Source organism: Mustelus asterias, unplaced genomic scaffold, assembly GCF_964213995.1.
Source record: "Mustelus asterias unplaced genomic scaffold, sMusAst1.hap1.1 HAP1_SCAFFOLD_819, whole genome shotgun sequence".
Classification (NCBI taxonomy): domain Eukaryota; kingdom Metazoa; phylum Chordata; class Chondrichthyes; order Carcharhiniformes; family Triakidae; genus Mustelus; species Mustelus asterias.
The window spans coordinates 30,001-44,763 of record NW_027590765.1 but is presented as its reverse complement, the minus strand read 5'-3'; the positions used below and the strand labels follow the sequence as shown (position 1 = coordinate 44,763).

Here is a 14,763-nt window from a genome sequence, read left to right as displayed (position 1 = left end):
ACCCCCTGCTGTCCCTGTCCTGGGAGTGTTTGATGGGGGACAGTGCAGAGGGAGCTTTACTCTGTATCTAACCCCGTGCTGTACCTGTCCTGGGAGTGTTTGATGGGGGACAGTGCAGAGGGAGCTTTACTCTGTATCTCACCCCGTGCTGTACCTGTCCTGGGAGTGTTTGATAGGGGACAGTGCAGAGGGAGCTTTACTCTGTATCTAACCCCGTGCTGTACCTGTCCTGGGAGTGTTTGATGGGGACAGTGTCGAGGGAGCTTTACTCTGTATCTAACCCCGTGCTGTACCTGTCCTGGGAGTGTTTGATAGGGGACAGTGCAGAGGGAGCTTTACTCTGTATCTAACCCCGTGCTGTACCTGTCCTGGGAGTGTTTGATAGGGGACAGTGCAGAGGGAGCTTTACTGTGTATCTAACCCCGTGCTGTACCTGTCCTGGGAGTGTTTGATAGGGGACAGTGTAGAGGGAGCTTTACTCTGTATCTAACCCCGTGCTGTACCTGTCCTGGGAGTGTTTGATAGGGGACAGTGCAGAGGGAGCTTTACTGTGTATCTAACCCCGTGCTGTACCTGTCCTGGGAGTGTTTGATAGGGGACAGTGTAGAGGGAGCTTTACTCTGTATCTAACCCCGTGCTGTACCTGTCCTGGGAGTGTTTGATCGGGGACAGTGCAGAGGGAGCTTTACTGTGTATCTAACCCCGTGCTGTACCTGTCCTGGGAGTGTTTGATAGGGGACAGTGCAGAGGGAGCTTTACTGTGTATCTAACCCCGTGCTGTACCTGGCCTGGGAGTGTTTGATAGGGGACAGTGTAGAGGGAGCTTTACTCTGTATCTAACCCCGTGCTGTACCTGTCCTGGGAGTGTTTGATAGGGGACAGTGCAGAGGGAGCTTTACTCTGTATCTAACCCCGTGCTGTACTTGTCCTGGGAGTGTTTGATAGGGGACAGTGCAGAGGGAGCTTTACTGTGTATCTAACCCCGTGCTGTACCTGTCCTGGGAGTGTTTGATAGGGGACAGTGTAGGGGAGCTTTACTCTGTATCTAACCCCGTGCTGTACCTGTCCTGGGAGTGTTTGATGGGGGACAGTGTAGAGGGAGCTTTACTCTGTATCTAACCCTGTGCTGTACCTGTCCTGGGAGTGTTTGATGGGGGACAGTGTAGAGGGAGCTTTACTCTGTATCTAACCCTGTGCTGTACCTGTCCTGGGAGTGTTTGATGGGGGACAGTGTAGAGGGAGCTTTACTCTGTATCTAACCCCGTGCTGTACCTGTCCTGGGAGTGTTTGATGGGGGACGGTGTAGAGGGAGCTTTACTCTGTATCTAACCCCGTGCTGTACCTGTCCTGGGAGTGTTTGATGGGGACGGTGTAGAGGGAGCTTTACTCTGTATCGAACCCCCTGCTGTCCCTGTCCTGGGAGTGTTTGATGGGGGACAGTGCAGAGGGAGCTTTACTCTGTATCTAACCCCCTGCTGTCCCTGTCCTGGGAGTGTTTGATGGGGGACAGTGTAGAGGGAGCTTTACTCTGTATCTCACCCCGTGCTGTACCTGTCCTGGGAGTGTTTGATGGGGGACAGTGTAGAGGGAGCTTTACTCTATATCTAACCCCGTGCTGTCCCTGTCCTGGGAGTGTTTGATGGGGACAGTGTAGAGGGAGCTTTACTCTGTATCTCACCCCGTGCTGTACCTGTCCTGGGTGTGTTTGATGGGGGACAGTGTAGAGGGAGCTTTACTCTGTATCTAACCCCGTGCTGTACCTGTCCTGGGAGTGTTTGATGGGGGACAGTGTAGAGGGAGCTTTACTCTGTATCTAACCCCGTGCTGTACCTGTCCTGGGAGTGTTTGATGGGGACAGAGTAGAGGGAGCTTCACTCTGTATCTAACCCCGTGCTGTACCTGTCCTGGGAGTGTTTGATGGGGACAGTGTAGAGGGAGCTTTACTCTGTATCTAACCCCGTGCTGTACCTGTCCTGGGAGTGTTTGATGGGGACAGTGTAGAGGGAGCTTCACTCTGTATCTAACCCCGTGCTGTACCTGTCCTGGGAGTGTTTGATGGGGACAGTGTAAAGGGAGCTTTACTCTGTATCTAACCCCGTGCTGTACCTGTCCTGGGAGTGTTTGATGGGGGACAGTGGAGAGGGAGCTTTACTCTGTATCTAACCCCGTGCTGTACCTGTCCTGGGAGTGTTTGATGGGGACAGTGTAGAGGGAGCTTTACTCTGTATCTATCCCCGGGCTGTACCTGTCCTGGGAGTGTTTGATGGGGGACAGTGTCGAGGGAGCTTTACTCTGTATCTAACTCCGTGCTGTACCTGTCCTGGGAGTGTTTGATGGGGACTGTGTATAGGGAGCTTTACTCTGTATCTATCCCCGTGCTGTACCTGTCCTGGGAGTGTTTGATGGGGGACAGTGTAGAGGGAGCTTTACTCTGTATCTCGCCCCGTGCTGTACCTGTCCTGGGAGTGTTTGATGGGGACAGTGTGGAGGGAGCTTTACTCTGTATCTATCCCCGTGCTGTACCTGTCCTGGGAGTGTTTGATGGGGGACAGTGGAGAGGGAGCTTTACTCTGTATCTAACCCCGTGCTGTACCTGTCCTGGGAGTGTTTGATGGGGGACAGTATAGAGGGAGCTTTACTCTGTATCTAACCCCGTGCTGTACCTGTCCTGGGAGTGTTTGATGGGGACAGTGTAGAGGGAGCTTTCCTCTGGATCTAACCCCGTGCTGTACCTGTCCTGGGAGTGTTTGATGGGGGACAGTGTAGAGGGAGCTTCACTCTGTATCTAACGCCGTGCTTTACCTGTCCTGGGAGTGTTTGATGGGGGACAGTGTAGAGGGAGCTTTACTCTGTATCTAACCCCGTGCTGTACCTGTCCTGGGAGTGTTTGATGGGGACAGTGCAGAGGGAGCTTTCCTCTGTATCTAACCCCGTGCTGTACCTGTCCTGGGAGTGTTTGATGGGGACAGTCTCGAGGGAGCTTTACTCTGTATCTAACCCCGTGCTGTACCTGTCCTGGGAGTGTTTGATGGGGACAGTGTAGAGGGAGCTTTACTCTGTATCTAACCCCGTGCTGTACCTGTCCTGGGAGTGTTTGATGTGGGACAGTGTAGAGGGAGCTTTACTCTGTATCTAACCCCATGCTGTACCTGTCCTGGGAGTGTTTGATGGGGGACAGTGTAGAGGGAGCTTCACTCTGTATCTAACCCCGTGCTGTACCTGTCCTGAGAGTGTTTGATGGGGGACAGTGGAGAGGGAGCTTTACCCTGTAACTGACACTATTTTCTTTTTATATTTCAGACACGAGCCACCCAGGATGTCTTGAGCAGGGTAAAGATTTGTCCACGTTCAATGGAAGCCCTCCTGGAGAGAAAAGCCATGGAGCTGAGGGATGATTTTCAGAAGAAGTTGAGAGTGAGTGAGGAGGGGCCGACAGCAGCGATTGATGAGTTGGAAAAGCTGTTGAAGAATGAGCGAGAATGTTTCTCTGTGAATTATCCTGCAATGTTCATGTCTGCAATTGAGGAAATGAAGAACAGAACTCTCCAGCAATTTCAAGGTTACTGCAAGGAGCAGGTACATCAGATCAATTCGGCAGTCTGGGTGTGAGGCTACAGTGTAGAGGGAGCTTCAGTCTACATCTAACCCCGTGCTGTACCTGTCCTGTGAGTGTTTGATGGGGGACAGTGTCGAGGGAGCTTTACTCTGTATCTAACCCCGTGCTGTACCTGTCCTGGGAGTGTTTGATGGGGACAGTGTAGAGGGAGCTTTACTCTGTATCTAACCCCGTGCTGTACCTGTCCTGGGAGTGTTTGATGTGGGACAGTGTAGAGGGAGCTTTACTCTGTATCTAACCCCGTGCTGTACCTGTCCTGGGAGTGTTTGATGGGGGACAGTGGAGAGGGAGCTTTACTCTGTATCTAACCCCGTGCTGTACCTGTCCTGGGAGTGTTTGATGGGGACAGTGTAGAGGGAGCTTTACTCTGTATCTAACCCCGGGCTGTACCTGTCCTGGGAGTGTTTGATGGGGGACAGTGTCGAGGGAGCTTTACTCTGTATCTAACTCCGTGCTGTACCTGTCCTGGGAGTGTTTGATGGGGACTGTGTATAGGGAGCTTTACTCTGTATCTATCCCCGTGCTGTACCTGTCCTGGGAGTGTTTGATGGGGGACAGTGTAGAGGGAGCTTTACTCTGTATCTCGCCCCGTGCTGTACCTGTCCTGGGAGTGTTTGATGGGGACAGTGTGGAGGGAGCTTTACTCTGTATCTATCCCCGTGCTGTACCTGTCCTGGGAGTGTTTGATGGGGGACAGTGGAGAGGGAGCTTTACTCTGTATCTAACCCCGTGCTGTACCTGTCCTGGGAGTGTTTGATGGGGGACAGTGTAGAGGGAGCTTTACTCTGTATCTAACCCCGTGCTGTACCTGTCCTGGGAGTGTTTGATGGGGACAGTGTAGAGGGAGCTTTCCTCTGGATCTAACCCCGTGCTGTACCTGTCCTGGGAGTGTTTGATGGGGGACAGTGTAGAGGGAGCTTCACTCTGTATCTAACGCCGTGCTTTACCTGTCCTGGGAGTGTTTGATGGGGGACAGTGTAGAGGGAGCTTTACTCTGTATCTAACCCCGTGCTGTACCTGTCCTGGGAGTGTTTGATGGGGACAGTGCAGAGGGAGCTTTACTCTGTATCTAACCCCGTGCTGTACCTGTCCTGGGAGTGTTTGATGGGGACAGTCTCGAGGGAGCTTTACTCTGTATCTAACCCCGTGCTGTACCTGTCCTGGGAGTGTTTGATGGGGACAGTGTAGAGGGAGCTTTACTCTGTATCTAACCCCGTGCTGTACCTGTCCTGGGAGTGTTTGATGTGGGACAGTGTAGAGGGAGCTTTACTCTGTATCTAACCCCATGCTGTACCTGTCCTGGGAGTGTTTGATGGGGGACAGTGTAGAGGGAGCTTCACTCTGTATCTAACCCCGTGCTGTACCTGTCCTGGGAGTGTTTGATGGGGGACAGTGGAGAGGGAGCTTTACCCTGTAACTGACACTATTTTCTTTTTATATTTCAGACACGAGCCACCCAGGATGTCTTGAGCAGGGTAAAGATTTGTCCACGTTCAATGGAAGCCCTCCTGGAGAGAAAAGCCATGGAGCTGAGGGATGATTTTCAGAAGAAGTTGAGAGTGAGTGAGGAGGGGCCGACAGCAGCGATTGATGAGTTGGAAAAACTGTTGAAGAATGAGCGAGAATGTTTCTCTGTGAATTATCCTGCAATGTTCATGTCTGCAATTGAGGAAATGAAGAACAGAACTCTCCAGCAATTTCAAGGTTACTGCAAGGAGCAGGTACATCAGATCAATTCGGCAGTCTGGGTGTGAGGCTACAGTGTAGAGGGAGCTTCAGTCTACATCTAACCCCGTGCTGTACCTGTCCTGTGAGTGTTTGATGGGGGACAGTGTCGAGGGAGCTTTACTCTGTATCTAACCCCGTGCTGTACCTGTCCTGGGAGTGTTTGATGGGGACAGTGTAGAGGGAGCTTTACTCTGTATCTAACCCCGTGCTGTACCTGTCCTGGGAGTGTTTGATGTGGGACAGTGTAGAGGGAGCTTTACTCTGTATCTAACCCCGTGCTGTACCTGTCCTGGGAGTGTTTGATGGGGGACAGTGTAGTGGGAGCTTTACTCTGTATCTAACCCCGTGCTGTACCTGTCCTGGGAGTGTTTGATGGGGGACAGTGTAGAGGGAGCTTTACTCTGTATCTAACCCCGTGCTGTACCTGTCCTGGGAGTGTTTGATGGCGATAGTGTTGAGGGAGCTTTACTCTGTATCTAACCCCGTGCTGTACCTGTCCTGGGAGTGTTTGATGGGGGACAGTGTAGAGGGAGCTTTACTCTGTATCTAACCCCATGCTGTACCTGTCCTGGGAGTGTTTGATGGGGGACAGGGTAGAGGGACCTTTACTCTGTATCTAACCCCGTGCTGTACCTGTCCTGGGAGTGTTTGATGGGGGACAGTGTCGAGGGAGCTTTACTCTGTACCTAACCCCGTGCTGTACCTGTCATGGGGGTGTTTGATGGGGGACAGTGTAGAGGGGGCTTTACTCTGCATCTCACCCCGTGCTGAACCTGTCCTGGGAGTGTTTGATGGGGGACAGTGTAGAGGGAGCTTTACTCTGCATCTAACCCCGTGCTGAACCAGTCCTGGGAGTGTTTGATGGGGGACAGTGTAGAGGGAGCTTTACTCTGTATCTAACCCCGTGCTGTACCTGTCCTGGGAGTGTTTGATGGGGGACAGTGTCGAGGGAGCTTTACTCTGCATCTAACCCCGTGCTGTACCTGTCCTGGGAGTGTTTGATGGGGGACAGTGTAGAGGGAGCTTTACTCTGTATCTAACCCCGTGCTGTACCTGTCCTGGGAGTGTTTGATGGGGGAAAGTGTAGAGGGAGCTTTACTCTGTATCTAACCCCGTGCTGTACCTGTCCTGGGAGTGTTTGATGGGGACAGTGTAGAGGGAGCTTTACTCTGTATCTAACCCCGTGCTGTCCCTGTCCTGGGAGTGTTTGATGGGGACAGTGTAGAGGGAGCTTTACTCTGTATCTAACCCCGTGCTGTACCTGTCCTGGGAGTGTTTGATGGGGACAGTATAGAGGGAACTTTACTCTGTATCTAATCCCGTGCTGTACCTGTCCTGGGAGTGTTTGATGGGGACAGTGTAGAGGGAGCTTTACTCTGTATCTAACCCCGTGCTGTACCTGTCCTGGGAGTGTTTGATGGGGACAGTGTAGAGGGAGCTTTACTCTGTATCTAACCCCGTGCTGTACCTGTCCTGGGAGTGTTTCATGGGGGATAGTGTAGAGGGAGCTTTACTCTGTATCTAACCCCGTGCTGTCCCTGTCCTGGGAGTGTTTGATGGGGACAGTGTAGAGGGAGCTTTACTCTGTATCTAACCCCGTGCTGTCCCTGTCCTGGGAGTGTTTGATGGGGGACAGTGTAGAGGGAGCTTTACTCTGTATCTAACCCCGTGCTGTACCTGTCCTGGGAGTGTTTGATGGGGACAGTGTAGAGGGAGCTTTCCTCTGTACCTAACCCCGTGCTGTACCTGTCCTGGGAGTGTTTGATGGGGGACAGTGTAGAGGGAGCTTTACTCTGTATCTAACCCCGTGCTGTACCTGTCCTGGGAGTGTTTGATGGGGACAGTGTAGAGTGAGTTTTACTCTGTATCTCATCCCGTGCTGTACCTGTCCTGGGAGTGTTTGATGGGGAACAGTGCAGAGGGAGCTTTACTCTGTATCTAACCCCGTGCTGTACCTGTCCTGGGAGTGTTTGATGGGGACAGTGTAGAGGGAGCTTTACTCTGTATCTAACCCCGTGCTGTACCTGTCCTGGGAGTGTTTGATGGGGGACAGTGTAGAGGGAGCTTTACTCTGTATCTAACCCCGTGCTGTACCTGTCCTGGGAGTGTTTGATGGGGGACAGTGTAGAGGGAGCTTTACTCTGTATCTAACCCCGTGCTGTACCTGTCCTGGGAGTGTTTGATGGGGACAGTGTAGAGGGAGCTTTACTCTGTATCTAACCCCGTGCTGTACCTGTCCTGGGAGTGTTTGATGGGGACAGTGTAGAGGGAGCTTTACTCTGTATCTAACCCCGTGCTGTACCTGTCCTGGGAGTGTTTGATGGGGGACAGTGTAGAGGGAGCTTTACTCTGTATCTAACCCCGTGCTGTACCTGTCCTGGGAGTGTTTGATGGGGGACAGTGTAGAGGGAGCTTTACTCTGTATCTAACCCCGTGCTGTACCTGTCCTGGGAGTGTTTGATGGGGACAGTGTAGAGGGAGCTTTACTCTGTATCTAACCCCGTGCTGTACCTGTCCTGGGAGTGTTTGATGGGGGACAGTGTAGAGGGAGCTTTACTCTGTATCTAACCCCGTGCTGTACCTGTCCTGGGAGTGTTTGATGGAGACAGCGTAGAGGGAGCTTTACTCTGTATCTAACCCCGTGCTGTACCTGTCCTGGGAGTGTTTGATGGGGACAGTGTAGAGGGAGCTTTACTCTGTATCTAACCCCGTGCTGTACCTGTCCTGGGAGTGTTTGATGGGGGACAGTGTACATAGAACATAGAACAGTACAGCACAGAACAGGCCCTTCGGCCCACGATGTTGTGCCGACCTTCATCTGAAACCAAGATCAAGCTATCCCACTCCCTACCATCCTGGTGTGCTCCATATGCCTATCCAATAACCGCTTAAATGTTCCTAAAGTGTCTGACTCCACTATCACTGCAGGCAGTCCATTCCACACCCCAACCACTCTCTGCGTGAAGAACCTACCTCTGATATCCTTCCTATATCTCCCACCATGAACCCTATAGTTATGCCCCCTCGTAATAGCTCCATCCACCCGAGGAAATAGTCTTTGAACGTTCACTCGATCTATCCCCTTCATCATTTTATAAACCTCTATTAAGTCTCCCCTCAATCTCCTCCGCTCCAGAGAGAACAGCCCCAGCTCCCTCAACCTTTCCTCATAAGACCTACCCTCCAAACCAGGCAGCATCCTGGTAAATCTCCTCTGCACTCTTTCCAGCGCTTCCACATCCTTCTTATAGTGAGGTGACCAGAACTGCACGCAATATTCCAAATGCGGTCTCACCAAGGTCCTGTACAGTTGCAGCATAACCCCACGGCTCTTAAACTCCAACCCCCTGTTAATAAAAGCTAACACACTATATGCCTTCTTCACAGCTCTATCCACTTGAGTGGCAACCTTTAGAGATCTGTGGATATGGACCCCAAGATCTCTCTGTTCCTCCACAGTCTTCAGAACCCTCCCTTTGACCCTGTAATCCACATTTAAATTAGTCCTACCAAAATGAATCACCTCACATTTATCAGGGTTAAACTCCATTTGCCATTTTTCAGCCCAGCTTTGCATCCTATCTATGTCTCTTTGCAGCCTACAACAGCCCTCCACCTCATCCACTACTCCACCAATCTTGGTGTCATCAGCAAATTTACTGATCCACCCTTCAGCCCCCTCCTCTAAGTCATTAATAAAAACCACAAAGAGCAGAGGACCAAGCACCGATCCCTGCGGCACTCCGCTAGCAACCTGCCTCCAGTCCGAAAATTTTCCATCCACCACCACCCTCTGTCTTCGATCAGACAGCCAGTTACCTATCCAATCGGCCAACTTTCCCTCTATCTCACACCTCCTTACTTTCATCATAAGCCGACCATGGGGGACCTTATCAAACGCCTTACTAAAATCCATGTATATGACATCAACCGCCCTACCTTCATCAACACACCTAGTTACCTCCTCAAAAAATTCTATCAAATTTGTGAGGCACGATTTGCCCTTCACAAATCCGTGCTGACTATCCCGGATTAATCCGCATCTTTCTAAATGGTCGTAAATCCCATCCCTAAGGACCTTTTCCATCAATTTACCAACCACCGAAGTCAGACTAACCGGTCTATAATTACCAGGGTCATTTCTATTCCCTTTCTTAAACAGAGGAACAACATTTGCCACTCTCCAGTCCTCTGGCACCATCCCCGTGGACAGCGAGGACCCAAAGATCAAAGCCAAAGGCTCTGCAATCTCATCCCTCGCCTCCCAAAGAATCCTAGGATATATTTCATCAGGCCCAGGGGACTTATCGACCTTCAGTTTATTCAAAACTGCCAATACATCCTCCCTCCGAACATCTATTTCCTCCAGCCTATTAGCCTGTAACACCTTCTCTTCCTGAAAAACATGGCCCCTCTCCTTGGTGAACACTGAAGAAAAGTATTCATTCATCACCTCGCCTATCTCTACTGATTCCATACACAAGTTCCCACCACTGTCCTTGACCGGCCCTAACCTCACCCTGGTCATTCTTTTATTCCTCACATAAGAGTAAAAAGCCTTGGGGTTTTCCTTGATCCGACCCGCCAAGGACTTCTCATGTCCCCTCCTAGCTCTCCTCAGCCCCTTTTTCAGCTCGTTCCTTGCTAACTTGTAACCCTCAGTCGAGCCATCTGAACCTTGTTTCCTCATCCCTACATAAGCTTCCCTCTTCCTTTTCACAAGACATTCCACCTCTTTTGTGAACCACGGTTCCCTCACTCGGCCATTTCCTCCCTGCCTGACAGGGACATACCTATCAAGGACACCCAGTATTTGTTCCTTGAAAAAGTTCCACTTTTCATCAGTGCCTTTCCCTGACAGTTTCTGTTCCCATCTTATGCCCCCTAATTCTTGCCTAATCGCATCATAATTACCTCTCCCCCAATTGTAAGCCTTGCCCTGCCGTCCGGCCCTATCCCTCTCCATTGCAATAACAAAAGACACCAAATTGTGGTCACTATCTCCAAAGTTCTCTCCCACAACCAAATCCAACACTTGGCCCAGTTCATTTCCCAGTACCAAATCCAATGTGGCCTCACCCCTTGTCGGCGTATCCACATATTGTGTCAGGAAACCCTCCTGCACACACTGCACAAAAAGTGCCCCATCCAAACTATTTGACCTACAAAGGTTCCAATCAATATTTGGAAAGTTAAAGTCCCCCATGACAACTACCCTGTGACCCCCACACGTATCCATAATCTGCTTAGCAATTTCTTCCTCCACATCTCTATTACTATTTGGGGGCCTATAGTAAACTCCTAGCAACGTGACCGCTCCTTTCCTGTTTCTAACTGCAGCCCATATTACCTCAGTGTGCATATCCCCCTCAAAGTGCTTTTCCGCAGCCGTTAAACTATCCTTGATTAACAATGCTACTCCTCCACCTCTTTTACCAGCTTCCCTACACTTACATCTATACCCCGGAACGTCCAACCATTCCTGTCCTTGTTCTACCCACGTCTCCGTAATGGCCACAACATCGTAGTCCCAAGTAGCAATCCACGCCCCAAGTTCATCCACCTTGTTCCGGATGCTCCTTGCATTGAAGTAGACACACTTCAACCCATCTTCCTGTCTACCGGTACCCACCCTTGACCTTGATACCTTCCCCAATACCTCACCACCCTCAACACTGACTTCTGGACTACAACTCCTTTTCCCACTCCCCTGACAAATTAGTTTAAATCCCCCTGAAGAGCCGTAGCAAATTTCCCTCCCAGGATATTGGTGCCCCTCTGGTTCAGGTGCACCCCGTCCTGTTTGTAGAGGTCCCACCTTCCCCAGAACGTGTTCCAATTATCCACGTATCTGAAACCCTCCCTCCTGCACCATCCCTGCAACCACATGTTTAAGTGCACTCTCTCCCTGTTCCTCAACTCGCTATCACGTGGCACCGGTAGCGTACCAGAGATGACCACATGTTTTGTCTTTGCTCTCAGCTTCCAGCCGAGCTCCCGAAATTCCTGTTTTAAATCCCCGTCCCTTCTCTTACCTATGTCGTTGGTACCAATGTGTACCACGACTTGTGACTGTTTCCCCTCCCCCTTAAGAATCCGGAAAACACGGTCTGAGACGTCACGGACCCTGGCATCCGGTAGGCAACAAACCATCCTCGAGTCTCTTTTGCTGCCACAGAACCTCCTATCTATCCCTCTAACTAACGAGTCCCCAATAACTATTGCCCTCCCGCTCTCCTCCTTACCCTCCTGAGCCACAGGGACGGACTCAGTGCCGGAGATCCTCTCACTGCGGCTCACCACTGGTATGTCGTCCCCCTCAACTGTATCCAAAGCGGAATACTTATTGCTAAGGGGAACGACCACAGGGGATCCCTGCACCGACTGCTTCTTCCCAGCCCCTCTCACCGTCACCCGTCTATTTTCATTCCTCGGAGTAACTGTATCCCTGAAGCTTCTGTCTATGGCCATCTCTGCATCCCTAATGATCCGAAGTTCCTCCAACTCCAGCTCCAGTTCCCTTACACGGTTTTGGAGGAGCTGCAGATGGATGCACTTCTCACAGGTATAATCAGCAGGGACACTGACGTCGTCCCTCACCTCGAACATAGTGCAAGAGGAACATTGCACTGCCTTCACACCCATCCCCTCTAGATACCTTGCCAGTACCAGGTAGAAACAGCAAAAGATGAATTAACTCACCCCTGCTCGCCCTGCCCAAGCCCTGTGAGCCAAAGCCCTACAGCTTTCACTCTGCCTCCTGCTCACTCTGCTGCCCGCTAACGACGCTGCTCGCTCAAAAGTGCGGCCTACTTTTAAACCCTCCAAAAACCTTCCCAGACTCCTGCTGGGCCCACTTCCTGTTTTAAAAAAAACCTCCGATTTTTTACACAAATTTAACTTAAAATAAATAAATAAATGTAGTGAACAAACCAACTGCCTTCTCCTCAGCCTGGTCCTGTGGAACAATGAGGAGTGTAGAGGGAGCTTTACTCTGTATCTAACCCCGTGCTGTACCTGTCCTGGGAGTGTTTGATGGGGACAGTGTAGAGGGAGCTTTACTCTGTATCTAACCCCGTGCTGTACCTGTCCTGGGAGTGTTTGATGGGGGACAGTGTAGAGGGAGCTTTACTCTGTATCTAACCCCGTGCTGTACCTGTCCTGGGAGTGTTTGATGGGGGACAGTGTAGAGGGAGCTTTACTCTGTATCTAACCCCGTGCTGTACCTGTCCTGGGAGTGTTTGATGGGGACAGTGTAGAGGGAGCTTTACTCTATATCTAACCCCGTGCTGTACCTGTCCTGGGAGTGTTTGATGGGGACAGTGTAGAGGGAGCTTTACTCTGTACCTAACCCCGTGCTGTACCTGTCCTGGGAGTGTTTGATGGGGACAGTGCAGAGGGAGCTTTACTCTGTATCTAACCCCGTGCTGTACCTGTCCTGGGAGTGTTTGATGGGGGACAGTGTAGAGGGAGCTTTACTCTGTATCTAACCCCGTGCTGTCCCTGTCCTGGGAGTGTTTGATGGGGACAGTGTAGAGGGAGCTTTACTCTGTATCTAACCCCGTGCTGTACCTGTCCTGGGAGTGTTTGATGGGGGATAGTGTAGAGGGAGCTTTACTCTGTATCTAACCCCGTGCTGTACCTGTCCTGGGAGTGTTTGATGGGGACAGTGTAGAGGGAGCTTTACTCTGTATCTAACCCCGTGCTGTACCTGTCCTGGGAGTGTTTGATGGGGACAGTGTAGAGGGAGCTTTACTCTGTATCTAACCCCGTGCTGTACCTGTCCTGGGAGTGTTTGATGGGGGATAGTGTAGAGGGAGCTTTACTCTGTATCTAACCCCGTGCTGTACCTGTCCTGGGAGTGTTTGATGGGGGACAGTGTAGAGGGAGCTTTACTCTGTATCTAACCCCGTGCTGTACCTGTCCTGGGAGTGTTTGATGGGGACAGTGTAGAGGGAGCTTTACTCTGTATCTAACCCCGTGCTGTACCTGTCCTGGGAGTGTTTGATGGGGGACAGTGTAGAGGGAGCTTTACTCTGTATCTAACCCCGTGCTGTACCTGTCCTGGGAGTGTTTGATGGGGACAGTGTAGTGGGAGCTTTACTCTGTATCTAACCCCGTGCTGTACCTGTCCTGGGAGTGTTTGATGGGGGACAGTGTAGAGGGAGCTTTACTCTGTATCTAACCCCGTGCTGTACCTGTCCTGGGAGTGTTTGATGGGGGACAGTGCAGAGGGAGCTTCACTCTGTATCTCACCCTGTACTTTGTGTTGTTCAGGAGCGTGATACAGAAGGTATTTTTGGATACATCAAGATCCATCCGGGTTTGATGAAGCGTGATGTGGAGAAGAAGACCAAGGAGCTGTTGGCTGATTTTGGAAGGAGGTTGGACGGTGATGAAAATGAGAAAGTGGAGCAGATGCTGGAACTTGAGAGATCTATCCAATCTGAAGTCGATTCCTTCTGTCATGCATACGGCAAGCGTTACAGATTGGAGATGGTGATATTCGTCCTGATACGTGCGTTTGCTGGAGCAGGCATTGGTTACATGCGCACGACCGCATTTGGAGCGGCGATCACGGCACTTAAATCGGCCTTAACCGGGGCAGCTGGATCGGCCTTGACCGGGGCAGCTGGATCGGCCTTGACCGGGGCAGCTGGATCGGCCTTGACCGGGGCAGCTGGATCGGCCTTGACCGGGGCAGCTGGATCGGCCTTGACCGGGGCAGCTGGATCGGCCTTGACCGGGGCAGCTGGATCGGCCTTGACCGGGGCAGCTGGATCGGCCTTGACCGGGGCAGCTGGATCGGCCTTGACCGGGGCAGCTGGATCGGCCTTGACCGGGGCAGCTGGATCGGCCTTGACCGGGGCAGCTGGATCGGCCTTGACCGGGGCAGCTGGACCAACCTTGATCGGGGCAGCTGGATCGGCCTTGACCGGGGCAGCTGGATCGGCCTTGATCGAGGCAGCTGTACCAACCTTGACCGGGGCATGTCAGGGGGCTATTACAGATTTTGGTTTGTTGTCCTTGATGCAATATATTGAGCGGGGTGACGATGCGGAGGAGGAAAATGGGCTTCAGAAGCTGATTGTCTGGCTCCAAAAAAAATTCTGCAGACACTGGAAAGCTTCCAAGAATCCTTGAAACCAATAATTTCCATGTTCGCAAAGTCTGCCTGAGGCATTGGGTACGGGTCCCCCACTGGTCAGTGCTGCCCTTTCATCCAGATTCCTTGAAGGAAACATCTTGACAGCTGGACGGGACGGGTGTGGGTCAGTGGGATTCACAGGGATAGGGACGGGTGTGGGTCAGTGGGATTCACAGGGACAGGGATAGGGATGGGTGTGGGTCAGTGGGATTCACAGGGATAGGGATGGGTGTGGGTCAGTGGGATTCACAGGGATAGGGACGGGTGTGGG

At 51.7% G+C, this 14,763-nt stretch overlaps 1 protein-coding gene across 1 annotated transcript in view; it reads left to right on the top strand.

Moving 5' to 3' along the window:
* The window catches only part of LOC144487465 (uncharacterized), a 107,596-nt gene extending 93,005 nt beyond the window's left edge, over positions 1-14,591 (top strand). The window contains exons 12-14 of the mRNA XM_078205561.1: positions 3,301-3,576; positions 5,062-5,337; positions 13,622-14,591. Of these exons, the coding sequence (XP_078061687.1) occupies positions 3,301-3,576; positions 5,062-5,337; positions 13,622-14,488 (1,419 nt within the window). The 3' untranslated portion in view covers positions 14,489-14,591. The remainder of the gene's footprint in view (positions 1-3,300; positions 3,577-5,061; positions 5,338-13,621) is intronic.
* Positions 14,592-14,763: the final 172 nt, after the last annotated feature.